Source organism: Gopherus flavomarginatus, chromosome 8 (genome assembly GCF_025201925.1).
Source record: "Gopherus flavomarginatus isolate rGopFla2 chromosome 8, rGopFla2.mat.asm, whole genome shotgun sequence".
NCBI lineage: Eukaryota > Metazoa > Chordata > Testudines > Testudinidae > Gopherus > Gopherus flavomarginatus.
The window spans coordinates 113,046,182-113,059,422 of NC_066624.1; the positions used below are offsets into that span (position 1 = coordinate 113,046,182).

The 13,241-nt window shown below is 48.3% G+C and overlaps 1 protein-coding gene across 6 annotated transcripts in view; it reads right to left on the minus strand.

The window, feature by feature from the left end:
- Positions 1-13,241, minus strand: part of LOC127056279 (probable cation-transporting ATPase 13A4) — a 76,088-nt gene that overhangs the window by 56,028 nt on the left and 6,819 nt on the right. For 5 of the 6 annotated variants that reach the window (XR_007775769.1, XR_007775770.1, XR_007775771.1 and 2 more), the window contains exon 2: positions 3,519-3,692. Coding sequence is in view for 3 of the 6 variants with exons in the window: in XM_050963865.1 (XP_050819822.1) it covers positions 3,519-3,692 (174 nt within the window). In the remaining 3 variants the exon portion in view is untranslated. Of the gene's footprint in view, positions 1-3,518; positions 3,693-4,117; positions 4,178-13,241 lie in introns of those variants that run through there. The other variant, XM_050963866.1, reaches the window with a different exon arrangement.

The following is a 13,241-nucleotide window of genomic DNA, read 5'->3' on the forward strand; positions in this document are numbered from 1 at the left end:
TAGCTCCATTGTCCTCAGTGAAACTATGCTAATTTACACCAGCCAAAGATCTGGCCCGGAAATGAAACATTCAGCATGAAAGGTGGGATTTCACTCTTCGTCTATGGCTTTAATAACAAGAACAAAGGTGAAAGAAGGGTTTAGAATGTATAGGACTTGCATTTGTTTTTCACACGCATCTCTGAGCATTTGATTCTGGTGAGCAGAATGCTTTCTGACATGTATATTTGATTGACATTTCAGAGGTGATAGACAATGCCGTGTCAATCACGCACTGGCACAGATGTTCTAGCCATTCCCAGGGAATGGAGTCACCTTCCTGTGCCTGTGCTCTTCAGGGGCTTTCTAAGCAAAACAGCCCCTCCCCTCCAGAAATAAGGTATAGCCGTGCTGTGCTCCTGTTCCCTATCTGAGTATCCTGAGCAGGGGGTGGAGGAGTCATGGGTCAAAGGGAGGTGGACGAGAAGGAATGTATCCTAGGCCATGGCTACACTGGCGCTTTACAGCGCTGCAACTTTCGCGCTCAGGGGTGTGAAAAACACCCCCCTGAGTGCTGCAAGATACAGCACTGTAAAGCCTCAGTGTAATCAGTGCCGCAGCGCTGGGAGCGCGACTCCCAGCGCTGCAATTACAGCCGTAAGGGATGTGGTTTACGTGCAGCGCTGTGAGAGCTGGCGCTCCGACCACACTCACATTTCAAAGCGCTGCCGCGGCAGCGCTCCCACAGCACTGCCGCGGCAGCGCTTTGAAATGTCAAGTGTAACCATACCCCTAGAAATCCCAGGTTGTAGAAGAGCAGCCACTGCCCCTATGGACTTCTTGTGCTGCTGGACCATGAAAGTGTGGATCTCACCTCCTTGCCCTGGGTTCACCCTTGGGCACCACAGTGGGTAATTTGGATGAGTTGTGGAGGCCCCTGTTTTGTGCACAGGGGGTGCAGAGACCTTCCTTTGTGGCCATTCTGACCACTCACTGTGCAGCTCTGTTGCAGGGCTGAAGTGGAATGACAGGCACTGGGCAACATAAAACACATCATGCTGTCGGCCAGGGATTCTTGACCTGAGGATTGTGATCGCCCTGCCCTTCCCATAGTGCTAAATGGAAGGTGGTTCTCAGCTAGGTGGGAGGGAGGCTTGAAGAAGGATGGGGAAGGGATGGAGAAGGCTGAGTACCATTCCTATAAGCAAAGATAGAGGAGTAACGGTGACATCCTCCAGCAACCTCATAGATAATAAATGATCTAGACAATATTAGTAACCTAAAGTAACGGAAGGTGAGCAAATATCAGAGTTCAAAGTATCTGCAGTGTTACACAATATCAACAACTCTGGCATTCAAATCACATGGGAACACAAACTGTGTTATCTGCAGTGGTGAGCTGGAGCCAGTTCCCACCAGTTCCCAAGAACCACTTGCTAAAATTAGACCTCCGTGGAGAACCGGTTGTTAAAGGGCCAGGGGGTGGGCAAAGAACTCCAGTCTGTGGGCCAGACCATCCTGTTGCTCGCAGAATTCCCAGCTGGGGAGGCTGAGGTTCCCCCGGCCCCTCCTCCGTTTCCCCCCAGCTGCAGCACGGCCAGCCGCCGGCACCAGCTGTGCAGCTCAGCTGAGCTCCTGAGTCGTCTTGCTGCTTTGAGCTGCAGGCAAGGTAAGGGGGGGGGCTGCAAGCTCCAGGGTTGCGGGGGGGGGGCAGTTTTCCCCAGGCCCTGCAGGGGCCCCTGGCCCCACGAGTATGTCTCCCCCGCCCCCCCTTTAAATCAGAACTTTTTATAGGGAACCGGTTGTTAAGATTTTGGGAGCTCATCACTGCTTATCTGCATAGAAATCTGTCCTCCCTGCTACATGTAACTGGATGAATAACATTAATGGAAAGTCAGTTTCTTCATTAAAATTAGAAAACAAGAACAAAAAGAATAAAACATTATGGACCTTTCATCTCTGTTGACAAAGCTAATAAGCCAGCCCTGCGGTTGAGATAGGAGGCAAAAAGGAAGAGAAGGGCTCACAGTGTGTCCAGGATGGAAACATTCTTTAATAGCCAATGTGTCAGCTAACAGCCTCAGTGACGATGAGCTGTAAACCTGTCACGGTGAAGCTGATGATAAATTATGAATGCTGATTGGATAAACTGAAGAAGAGAAATCCCCCTTCCCATCCAATGAAGTAATCTAATCAGATAAACACTACAACACAAAAGTGCCGTTTTGATGCGAAGAACCCAGGAAGGCGCTTTTAAATTGTCTGCTGCCCAAAGCACACTTTGACAGAGACTCTGATAACAAGAACATTAGCTATTTTTCAATCTTTGTCTAATTACATAAAGGCTCATTTAGAATCTCATTTGTTTGGAAAGTACTTGGCATGGCACATCCATTTAAAATGACACATGAGAATGGGTAATTACAAATGCAAGAGGAGCTCGGGATTAAAAGGCAAGATTAGACGAAAATGCTTTTTTGATTAGGACAGTCTCAGAGGCTTTTATGGAGCAAAGTGTGTTTCATGGAGAAACAGTCAATAGATGACCTCCTTGATTTTCAAAAATGGGTGTATGCAACTGCATGCCCTTGTGGTCGCTTCCTATGTGCAAACAAACCCCGTGACTGTACGTGGCAAATCAAGCAATCACACGAGCAAGTGGCCAGTCACACATCTGACTGCTCCTTGTTTGGGAACTTTTGAAATAGAGTAAGTCCAGGTTTTCAAACCTCAAAAGAATATGCAGGCTCAATTTTAATTCTGAGTGAAGTTTTGAGTTGTTTCTTGTTGGTTATTGGTGGCATGCGTGACACAAAGTTGGGGATAATGGGGACAAGAATCCGCATAATAAAACCTCCATTCTAACAGCCTGGATGGCCCTCTCAGCAGAGGGAGCAAGGACTGACTGGACATGGAGCATGAGCTCCCCCTTCACCCCTAGAGATGGTCCCTTTGTGTCAGAGTTGCGGCACATTGGCAGGCAGCAATACGAAGCCGCAGCTGCACCTGTGCTGTGGGGAACCAGGGGATTTCAGTCTCCAGTTCCGTCAGCTCAGCACTCTTGAGATCTGAGAGAGGTTTTGGGCAGCCACAACTCCACTCAAACTCCATCACAAACAGTGAGGAGGGACAGACCCATATGGAGGCTGAGCTGGGGAGGAGTAGATGTCTTGGACACCATCCAAAGAGAAGACTCAGATAAAAGACAGTTTAGATTCTGGAGCACAGTTCTGTGGCACTGGGTGGGCAAAGGGTAGATTCCCTAGCAAATGCCACAGTCATGGAATCACAGGATCCATGGGGCCTCTCCCCACAATATTGTGAAGCATGCTATCCACTTGGCCGATGCCCTCTGCGCCACATGCATGGTATGTATATTGTAAAGCACTTTGAAATGAAAGTTGCCAACTGTATGTTGTTGCTATTTTTATTATTTTATTAAGCATCGGCAGTGTAAGAGATCCAGGTTACATGGATTCCCTCTACTTGCTATTAGCTATGTGCTAGCAAGTAATTTACAAAGGAATGTGGGCACCTACTGTTGTTCTGAGCAATGTGACGTCTGCTTCTTGCAAGCTGCAGGGGATGCAGTTTGCCCACACATCCCACGCTGGTTTCCAGTAAAATACAAGCCAGAGAACCCCGCAGGACAAAATGTACCCAGCAATGCACATGGCTTTCCGGCAGCCCTGGGTTTTGTAGCCAAATATCTCCTGTTGAGGAGAGAAAAAGAAAAGGTAATGAGAAGCATTTTATTTAAAGGAATGTTGAGAACACATTATCCTTTCATCCAGAACTCTGTGAATACCCTCAGGGTTAAAAGGTGGTAACTGGCATTGTGCTGTGAAACTCCCAGCCGCAAAAAACTCACCTGGTTCCATTATAGCCTTAGGCCATATTTGTAGAAAGCTTTGTCAGTTTCATGAAGGTTTTGGGCAAACCTGGAGTTCTGGAGTGCCCCTGGGCTGATGATAAACAGTCAGGAGAATTGGGTGCAGGTGTAAAATTCTGTCTGAAAACGTTGGCCTGGATGGAACAATATTGAGCTTTAGGCTGGAGTCAGGAGCCTAGCCTCATGACCTCTGCCCTTTCCAAGTGTAGGGTAGGGCAGGGCAGCAGGGGAATGATGGGCACTTACCACCTTCCATTATGGTTCTAATGTTGGGCCTCTGAGTCTTGTCAACAAGCCATTATCTTAACTCATAATAATTAATAATCATCCTGAGCACTTGAACCTCAGTGCTGCTGTATCTGTCCTGCTGCTCCATCTGGCAGTGATCCGGGTTCCCCCCATTTTGTCAAGCTGCCAAGAGAACTCCCAGGGAGAAGTAAATCCCTGGCAGCAGAATCACTAACTTGGCCTCCTCTTCAACCTCTTCCAATTAACTTCTGAACATGGAAAAACTGGAATGATCCTTTCCAGGAGAGACAGGATTTAAATACTAGGGCGAGAAATGATGAGGCAGAATTACGCCCTTGTGTTCTTACGCCCATCTGAGCAGCCAGGAAGTCTATGGTTAAAATAAATACTAAAGGAAATAGTAAATGCCCTGGCATGTTCCTGTATTGACAGCCAATTATAGTAATCCATTGTCATTTAGCAGCGGCTCCTCCCTGCTTTTGAACATGCCGAGCTCCAGTGCCAGGTCATATGAGGCACTATGCACATGTTTCCTCAAGCCTAAAATGATAACACACTGGAGGCAAGCAGAAGTGACTCCACCCAGTGTAATGTGTTTTGGGAGACCGTGGTTTCTTCTCGCAGAATGTCAAGGTGGATGTGCCATTTGGGGTGCGTCCTGTGGCACTGTGAGTTAGTCAGTCTGTTTTTGGTAGCTTTGGGACACGGGCACTCTAAAGTATGCAGCAAATTGATGCGCCAAATGGCAAAACGCAGGCACTGCTCATCATCCATGACCCACAGAGATGTACATTAGAGGAGAGATAGTCAGAGAATGATAGGGCTGGGGAAAACACTGCAGTTCATCTGCTCAAGAAGCTGTTGAACCAAATACCATGACACAGATAATCCTCTGGCCACACCTATGTACAAAGCACATTTCCAGACCATTGTTGTCCCAGAACATCTGCCCACAAATAAAACTCCTGACACTGTAGATCTTAAAACACTTTACAAACGTGGGTAAGCATCATTATCACTTTACAAACATGTTTATGTATATTAGAGCCAGGAAAAGAATTCAGCTCCATGCTTTATCTTCTTCTGTGTTGCCCTCAAGTTCTGTGATGCCCTCAAACTGCTGTAACATTGATAGTCTGTCCGGCCAAGGTGCGTACTTTACCTTGTGGAAATGAGCACTGGCAGGGGATCAGATCCAGTTGTTTGCGCTTTGAGGTGTCTGACATTCCTGAACTTGGATGTTAAGGAGTTATATAGGAAAGTGAGAAGGGGGAAGATAGACATAGGACACCAACGTCTTCTCTTTCATTTCTGTTTAGAGTGGGGCCCAAACTATGCAGCTGGGATCCAGATTCAGATCCAAAGTGATGCTTTCCTAAAGGCTGAAAAAGTCTGAAGAGGAGGTTCTGGTTCAAGTCCAAAGATAAACCAGAGATTGTTAAATTTGGTTCCAGCTCCTAGTCTGAACTTTCCCAGGGTTCAAGGGTAGGGGGGGTTGGGTTGGGCCCATCTTTATTTTGATTTAGAATAAAATATTCCATTTCTTTTGGGGAAGAGGTTGCCAATGATGTTGGCTGATGATTCATCAAAGCCTCTAGTTTGATGGACAAGAGCCATTATACAAGCTTAATAAAAGATAATTTATAAGTAAATAGCTCTAACCTGAAACAGGCGAGTGACGCCACACTCACAAGCCACCTCTAGCAGTATTTGTTTCTTAGTTTTGTAAGTTAATTGACTAAGGGAAATTCCTGACACTTTTTTCTTGCATTGCTATAATTCAAAACCAGCCAAGCACATGTTTTTTTCTGATTTGTGGAGAAGAAAATGTCACCTCTGGGCTGAGCTCCTGCCACGTTTTAGCCCAGAAGTGATATAGCACAGGAGTAGTGCAGAATAGGATCTGGGATTACAGTGGGTCACACACTAAATATGAGTCAACCGTGTAACGCTGTTGCAAAAATAGCAAACATCCCTCTGGGCTGTATTAGCAGGAGTGTTGTAAGTAAGACACCAGAAGTAATTCTTCCGCTCAACGTAAAACTGGTAAGGCCTCAGCTGGAGTATTGTATCTAGCTCTGGGTGCTACACTTAGGAAAAGATGTGAACAAATTGGAGAGAGTCCAGAGAAGAGTAACAAAAATGATTAAAGATCTAGAAAACATGACTCATGAGGAAAGATTAAAAAGATTGGGTTTGTTCAGTCTGGAGATGAGAAAAACTGAGGGGGGCGATATGATGAAGTGGGGATTTTCCCTTGTTACGTTGTATGTGAGTCTTCGTGAGCCCTGTTGTTTTGCATGAATGCTGTGTGTGCCTCAGTTTCCCTGTGTATTGCACCAATATCTAGGTGGTGGGAATAAGGGTGTGTGACTTTTGAGAAGGCTGGTCTAGCTGCCTGCATGGATGCTATGGCTGCCCCTTCGTAACCTGAGACCCAGGAAGGGGATGCGACCAGGTGGCTCTTGACCCTGGAAGCGACCCAAAGGCTGGAGGAGGAGCAATGGGCAGGGCAGGGGCCAGGCAGCTGGAAGCAAGTCAATCTCAGCTGGCTTGGGGCTCAGGGGGAAGACCAGAGCGCTGGCTCTGGGCTCCCCTCCCTCCAAGATGGACTTGGCTGAAAGTCACTGATTTCTGTGCTAACAAGTTGTGTCCTACGCTATGTTCCTGTCTGTTTTACCGGCTGGCTGAGAGTCACGTCTGACTGTGGAGTCGGGGTGCAGGGTCCTCTGGTTTCACCAGGAGCCCCCCCTGGGTGCAAGAAGTGGACAGTGGGGCAGAGGATGCTGAATGCTCCGAGGTCAGACCCAGGAGGGCCAAAGCTGTGTGAGCTTCTTGCCCTGGAGACAGTCTGCTCAGAGAGAGGAGGCTCCCCCAGTGTCCTGACTGGCTTTGTAGGAAGTAGTTCCAGAGCATTGGCCTGGTGACTCCGTGACAGGCCATAACAGTCTTCAAGTACATAAAAGGTTGTTATAAAGAGAAGGTGGATGATAAATTGTTCTCCTAAACCACTGAGGATAGGACAGGAAGCAATGGGCTTAAAGTGCAGCAAGAGTGATTTAGGTTGAACTTCAGGGTTGCTAAGCACTGGAATAAATTACCTAGGGGAGCTGTGGAATCTGCCAGTTGGGGGTTTTAAGAACGGGTTATACAAAAACCTGTCAGGGAGGTCTAGATGATACTCCTGTCTCAGTGCAGGGCACTGGACTAGATGACCTGTTAAGGCCCCTTCCAGTTCTACAAGTCTGTAACTCACAACGGAGTTATCAGCCACTCAAAGGAAAGGTTTCAAATGGGATGATCTTAGGGCTAATGACAATGTGAAGGACTGTGGAGTGCCTTGATGCCTAGCCAGTCAGCTTGCCATACAATAGATTTAGGAGGAACTTCTTAATTAGAAAGTTTTTGCTATCCCCGGGATGGCCCTGTAAGGCCCTTCATTGCAGCTATGTCAAGACTCTGACTGCACTGCTGAACACAGCGATTACCTAGTCTAACTTGGACTCTAGAACTATGTTTGTGATCAAATTAGGGGACAACAGTGTAGTAGTGTCTCCCATAAGGATGGCTCTGTTTCTTCACTGCTGGATCGAGCCCCCTGCATAGAAGGTCTAAAATAGCCTTAGCCATCTGCAGGTTTCTCAGCCGGTCACTGTCAGCTCAGCTAGCCACATAATCTCACACCAATATGTACAGCTGGCCTGCCCTGCGGTGCTTTCCAGCTACATGTAGACACCAGTGCTGGCTCTAGCCATTTCGCCGCCCCGAGCACGGCGGCACGCCCGGGGGGCGCTCTGCCGCTCACCGGTCCCGCGGCTCTGGTGGACCTCCCGCAGGCATCCCTGCGGAGGGTCTGCTGGTCCAGTGGCTCTGGTAGACCTCCCGCAGGCATCCCTGCGGAGGGTCCGCTGGTCCTGTGGCTCCGGTGGACCTCCAGCAGGCGTGCCTGCGGATGCTCAACCAGAGCTGTGGGACCAGCGGACCCTCCACAGAGACGCCTGTGGGAGGTTCACCGGAGCCGCCTGCCGCCCTCCCGGCAACCAGCAGAGCGCCCCCCGCGGCATGCCGCCCCAAGCACGTGCTTGGCGCCCTGGGGCCTGGAGCCGGCCCTGATATACACACACACACCTTTGTGCACCTGAGCCCTTCTCATGTGCCACCAGAGAATGTTCTATTGACTGTGCTCTTCTCCCGCTCACCTTCTGCTGTGTCCAGCAGCAGTTTACCAAAGGCTGTGGCAATCTGAAGTGCCCATCAGGCAGGTATCCATGATGGGAAATGGATTTCTGAGCTCTGTGTGTGCGTGTGCGCTGCAGCAACTGAGGCAGCACAGGATGTCTGCAGACTTTCCCAGAATCCACTGAGAACAATAAGGGGTAGCTGTGGATGAATAAACATGGCTAATGTGTGCCCACGGTGGCTGCTCTGTTTGTGGACTTAGCTTAACTGTTCTAGGTTGTTTGAGGCTCAGATCAATAGACTCCAAGACCAGAAGAGACCATTGTGTTCATCTGGTCTGACCTACTGCAGAGCACGGGCCACAGAACTTCCCCCAAATAATTCCTAGAGTATGTCTTGTAGAAAAACAGCCAGATTGTCAGTGATAAGAGTCCACTGCAATGCTTGGTAAATTGTACCAATGGTTGACTACTCTGTTAAAAATGTATACATTATTTCCAGGCTGAATTTGTCTTATCTTCACCTTCTAGGCATTGGATCATATCAAACCTCTCTGCTAGACTGAAGAGCCGATTATGAAATATTTGTTCCCCCATGAAGGTACTTACAGACTGTAACCAAGTCACTCCTTAACCTTCTCTTTGTTAAGCTGAATAGACTGAGCTCTTTGAGTCTGTCTCTATGGTTACGTCTACACTAGAAACTTCAAAGCACTGTTGTGGGAGCGCTTTGAAGGGTGAGTGTCGTCACATGCGAGCGCTGGAGAGAGCTCTCCTAGCGCTCCTGGTAATCCACCTCCACGAGGGGAGTGCCGGAGTGCTCGGAGTCTGTGCACACAAGCGCTTTAAAGTGCTCAAACTTGCTGCACTCGGGGTGGGGGGTGATTTTTCACCCCCCTGAGCCAGCAAGTTACACTGCTATACAATGTACGTGGAGACAAGCCCGGCTATAAGGCATGGTTTTTAGTCTTTAATCATGCTTGTGGTTGCTTTCTGACCCCTCTTCCTTGATCTCTGTCTAGCAGGATTCCAGACTGGTCGCACCAGCGCCAACTATAGAGAAAAAAAACCTCTTTACTCCTATTCACGATACCTATTGATGCATCCCAGCATCGCATTAGCTATTTTGGCCACAGTGTCACACAGGAAGCTCATGTTCAGCTGATTATCCACCACCACCATCATCTTTTTCAGAGTCCCTGCTTCCCAGGAGAGAGTGTCCAATCCTGGAAGTCAACGGTGAGGTTGGTATTGGGGTTGGTCCTGCTTTGAGCAGGGGGTTGGACTAGTGACCTGCTGAGGGCCCTTCCAACCCTAATCATCTACGATTCTATGAAGTGTGGTTGTCATGGGGTCGATATGCCCCATGCTGGTTCAGCAGGCAAAGGGTTAACAAAGCACCTGCCTACCTGCTCAGCCAGAGCTGATTGGCAGCCCCACAGAAGTGATGAGGATAAAAGGGCTGCAAGCAGGAGGGTGGGGCTAGGGCAGCTGCCAGAGAGAGAATCCCTCCAGCAGACTGGGGAGGTGCTGCCAGGCAAACCAGCCCACCAAGGCGGGAGAAGCAGGGCGGGAAGACTATAAAGGTAGGAAGTTGTACGAGACTGAGGAGGGTTGTTCTGGCTGTTCCAAACAAGGGCCCTGTGCTGGAACCGGTAGAGCAGGTGGGCCTGGGTCACGGCGCTGGATCCAGCAGGACCAGGCGTAGTAGCCTCGCGCAGGTGCCAAGTGGTGGCAGCAGGTGCTGCACTTTGTGGTGGGGTGATCAGCTCCCCTGTCACAAAGCATAGCCCCTGCTAGCGGTGCCAGTCTCTTCTGGGGGCGGGGGTGCTGAGGTGGGCCTTAGCCCCCCTTTGCCACTGGGCCCTGCTCCTCCTCCTCCCCCTCAGATCCTGCACCCTGGCCTGGCCAGAAGCTGGAGCTGGGCTGTGGTAAGAGCTGCCCAGGGAGCCTAGGTCGCTGTGGGGAGCCTTAGACCCTTCACCTGCCCTGGGTGGTGTGCCCTGGAGGGCCAGGACATGTGCTGGGGGGGCTGCTCTCAGGTCCCTGGACCCCCACCCAGGGCCAGTAGAGGGTCTGGGGCTCCTCCCTGGGCAGCTCTTACCATGACCTGGCTCCAGTGTTTTGGCCAAAGGCAGGACCTTGGGGAAGAGGAGGAGCACAGGTCAAGGCCCCAGTTCCAGCGCTGGTGGGCCCCTCACTTCTACCCAGGTTCTGGGCACCTGGCCTGGGTTCCCCTACCTGCTCCAGTCAGATACTCTTCAAGAAGAAGCTCCTGATCCCAGGGACACCATCTGTGTGCTCAGCACTGTTCAGAATACATCAGAAAATCCAGTCCCTGAGCCAGTGCATCTGGATAAGATGTCTCAGATATTTAAGTATGAAGTGTGTAGTTACTGACCACCAGGAGCGCCGCCAGCTTTTTTGCCACCCTAGGCAGCGGAAGGTCCCGCCCCTGAAATGCCGCCCCCGACAGAGGCAGCGGAAGGTCCCGCCCCTGAAATTCCGTCCCCGACAGAGGTGGCAGAAAGTCCAGCCGCTGTGGTCACCACCCCCCAAATGTTAGCGCCCTAGGCAACCGCCTAGGTCACCTACTGGGTTGCGCCGACCCTGCTGACCACACTGTGATGTTTATAGACACTGATGGCAATAGAAGTTTTAGTTGATTAGGGACTAGAAGATTTGACCCTCCAACTTTCTTTCTAAAGGAAGAGCTTCCCAGAGCTCCTGTGCCTGTTTATTTTCCTTTCCTGCCTGCAGTGGCCCTGAGATACCTCAGCAGTCTCCGTTTTTTTCTGAACTTTAAAATATAGAATTTTCTTGATGTTTAGTTTTAAATATCCTCCTGTGAGAACTGAAACTCAGTCACTGTAGTGTTGTGTTTAAAAGCCTTCTGGAAAGGAACTAGCCTTTAATCAGAAGTAAAAGCAGTGTTGCCAACTCTCATGATTTTGTCATGAGTCTCATGATAATTGTTTTCCTTAACACCCCAGCTTCTGGTGTCAAATGAATATGTGATGATTTCAGCCTTTGTTCTTAAAGAAAAATGAAGTTTCTAGTCCTCGTGGCTGTGGAGAAAGTTTAAAAATGTGACCCCAGTGCACCTTAAAGGCTCAAAAACCAGAAGGCAAATAAGAAGAACCCCAAATCTGTTGTTTTTACATAATCACATGATTTTAAAGCCAATCTCATGATTTTTGGTGAGCCTGATTCATGATTTTTGGACATTTGGGATTGGCAATAGTATGAAAGTGACTTGAAAGTGTCAGTTTCACTCCTGTTTAAGGTTTGTTTCTAGTCTATTATTTGTAGTGAGGAAACACCTCTAGAGCTCCAGGCAGGTGCAGTATAAATTCATGGGGCCTTGCCCTAATAGGATGTTTCCAAAGCTAAATGATCTATTCCAAACTTGGTGAACTGCAAAAAAGTGATAGAAAGTCATCTAGACTTTTCTACAATTGTTTTGATTGTTGTATTCAAGAATTAGTAACAAAGAATATACATTAAAATTTTAAACCTAACCAGTGTTACTTAAGTGACACAAGATGTGAGAGCATGTTAGTATTAGAGCTGAATGGGTCTAATATTTATTAAATTCTCTTTTTTTATATAGGAATTAGATGCAGTGCTCCTATCAGCTAATTTCTAAGTTATCTGCAAAAAAAAAAACCCTACAGTTTTCACGTGCTGAAGTAGCCCTTGGAATCACAGTTAAAGTTCCCTCCCCAACCAAAATCTGAAATGGCACCCCTGGATGTCAGATTACCAAAGACAGAGCAAGGAGCTAGTAATATCTCCAGGAGGCAATATTGCTTAGGGATCAGGGCAAGGGCTAGGACACCGGACTCCTGGGTCCTCTCTTTCAAGGTGTGATGTTTGATAAGTCACTTAACTTCTCTGTGCCTCTGTTTCCTCATCTGTTACATGAGGCTAACCCTACCCACCTTTGTGAAGTACCCTGAGACTGTCATGAGAAGGCCCTATGAAACTCAAAGTATCACATGTATGCAGTGTTATCTAGCCGTGTCAGTCCCAGGGTATTAGAGGGACATGGCGAGGGAGGTAATATGCCCAACTTCAGTTGGTGAGAGGGACAAGCTTTGAGCTTACACAGAGCTTCTCTTCAGGTCCGGGAACCATACTCAGAATGTCACAGCTAAATACAAGGTAGAACAGATTGTTCAGCATAAGGAGTTAACACATTTCAAGGGACCACTCAGGGTGAAGTGGCCTGTTAATACCCCTCCAGTCTTGGGGGCGGGGGAGAGGCAGCTGGGGGTGTTTGTGTTATAGATTGTTGTAAAAGCCATAAATCCAGTGTCTATATTCATATCCAGCAAAGTTATGAATGTAAGCTCCCAGGCACATGTTTTGAAAGTGTTATGAGATTTCCTGAAATATGTGTTAACCACTTATGCTAAATAACGATTACTTTGCTACTGCAAAGAAAGTGAGTTCCGTACTTCACACCAATGGGTGAGCATTCTCTAGAGCAACCTATGGCCCGCGTGCCGAAGGCGGCACGCAAGCTGAATTTCAGCAGCACTCACACTGCCCGGGTCCTGGCCACCAGTCCAGGGGGCTCTGCATTTTAACATTTTAAAAAACGTATTTACTTTACATACAATAATAGTTTAGAGAAAGAGACCTTCTAAAAACGTTAAAATGTATTACTGGCATGCAAAACCTTAAATTAGAGTGAATAAATGAAGACTCGGCACAGCACTTCTGAAAGGTTGCCGACCTCTGCTCTAGAGGTTAGAGCAGCTGACTATGGCCCAGGACCTCTGGATTCTCTCCGTGGCCCTGCTACTGACTTATTGTTGGACCAAACATGAGTCATTTGCTCCCTGTGTCCTTGGTTTACCTATTAGTAAACTAAGTCTCGCAGTAGCGTTATGAGGCTTTACTAATTAATCTAAAGCTGTCAGACTTGCTGCTGT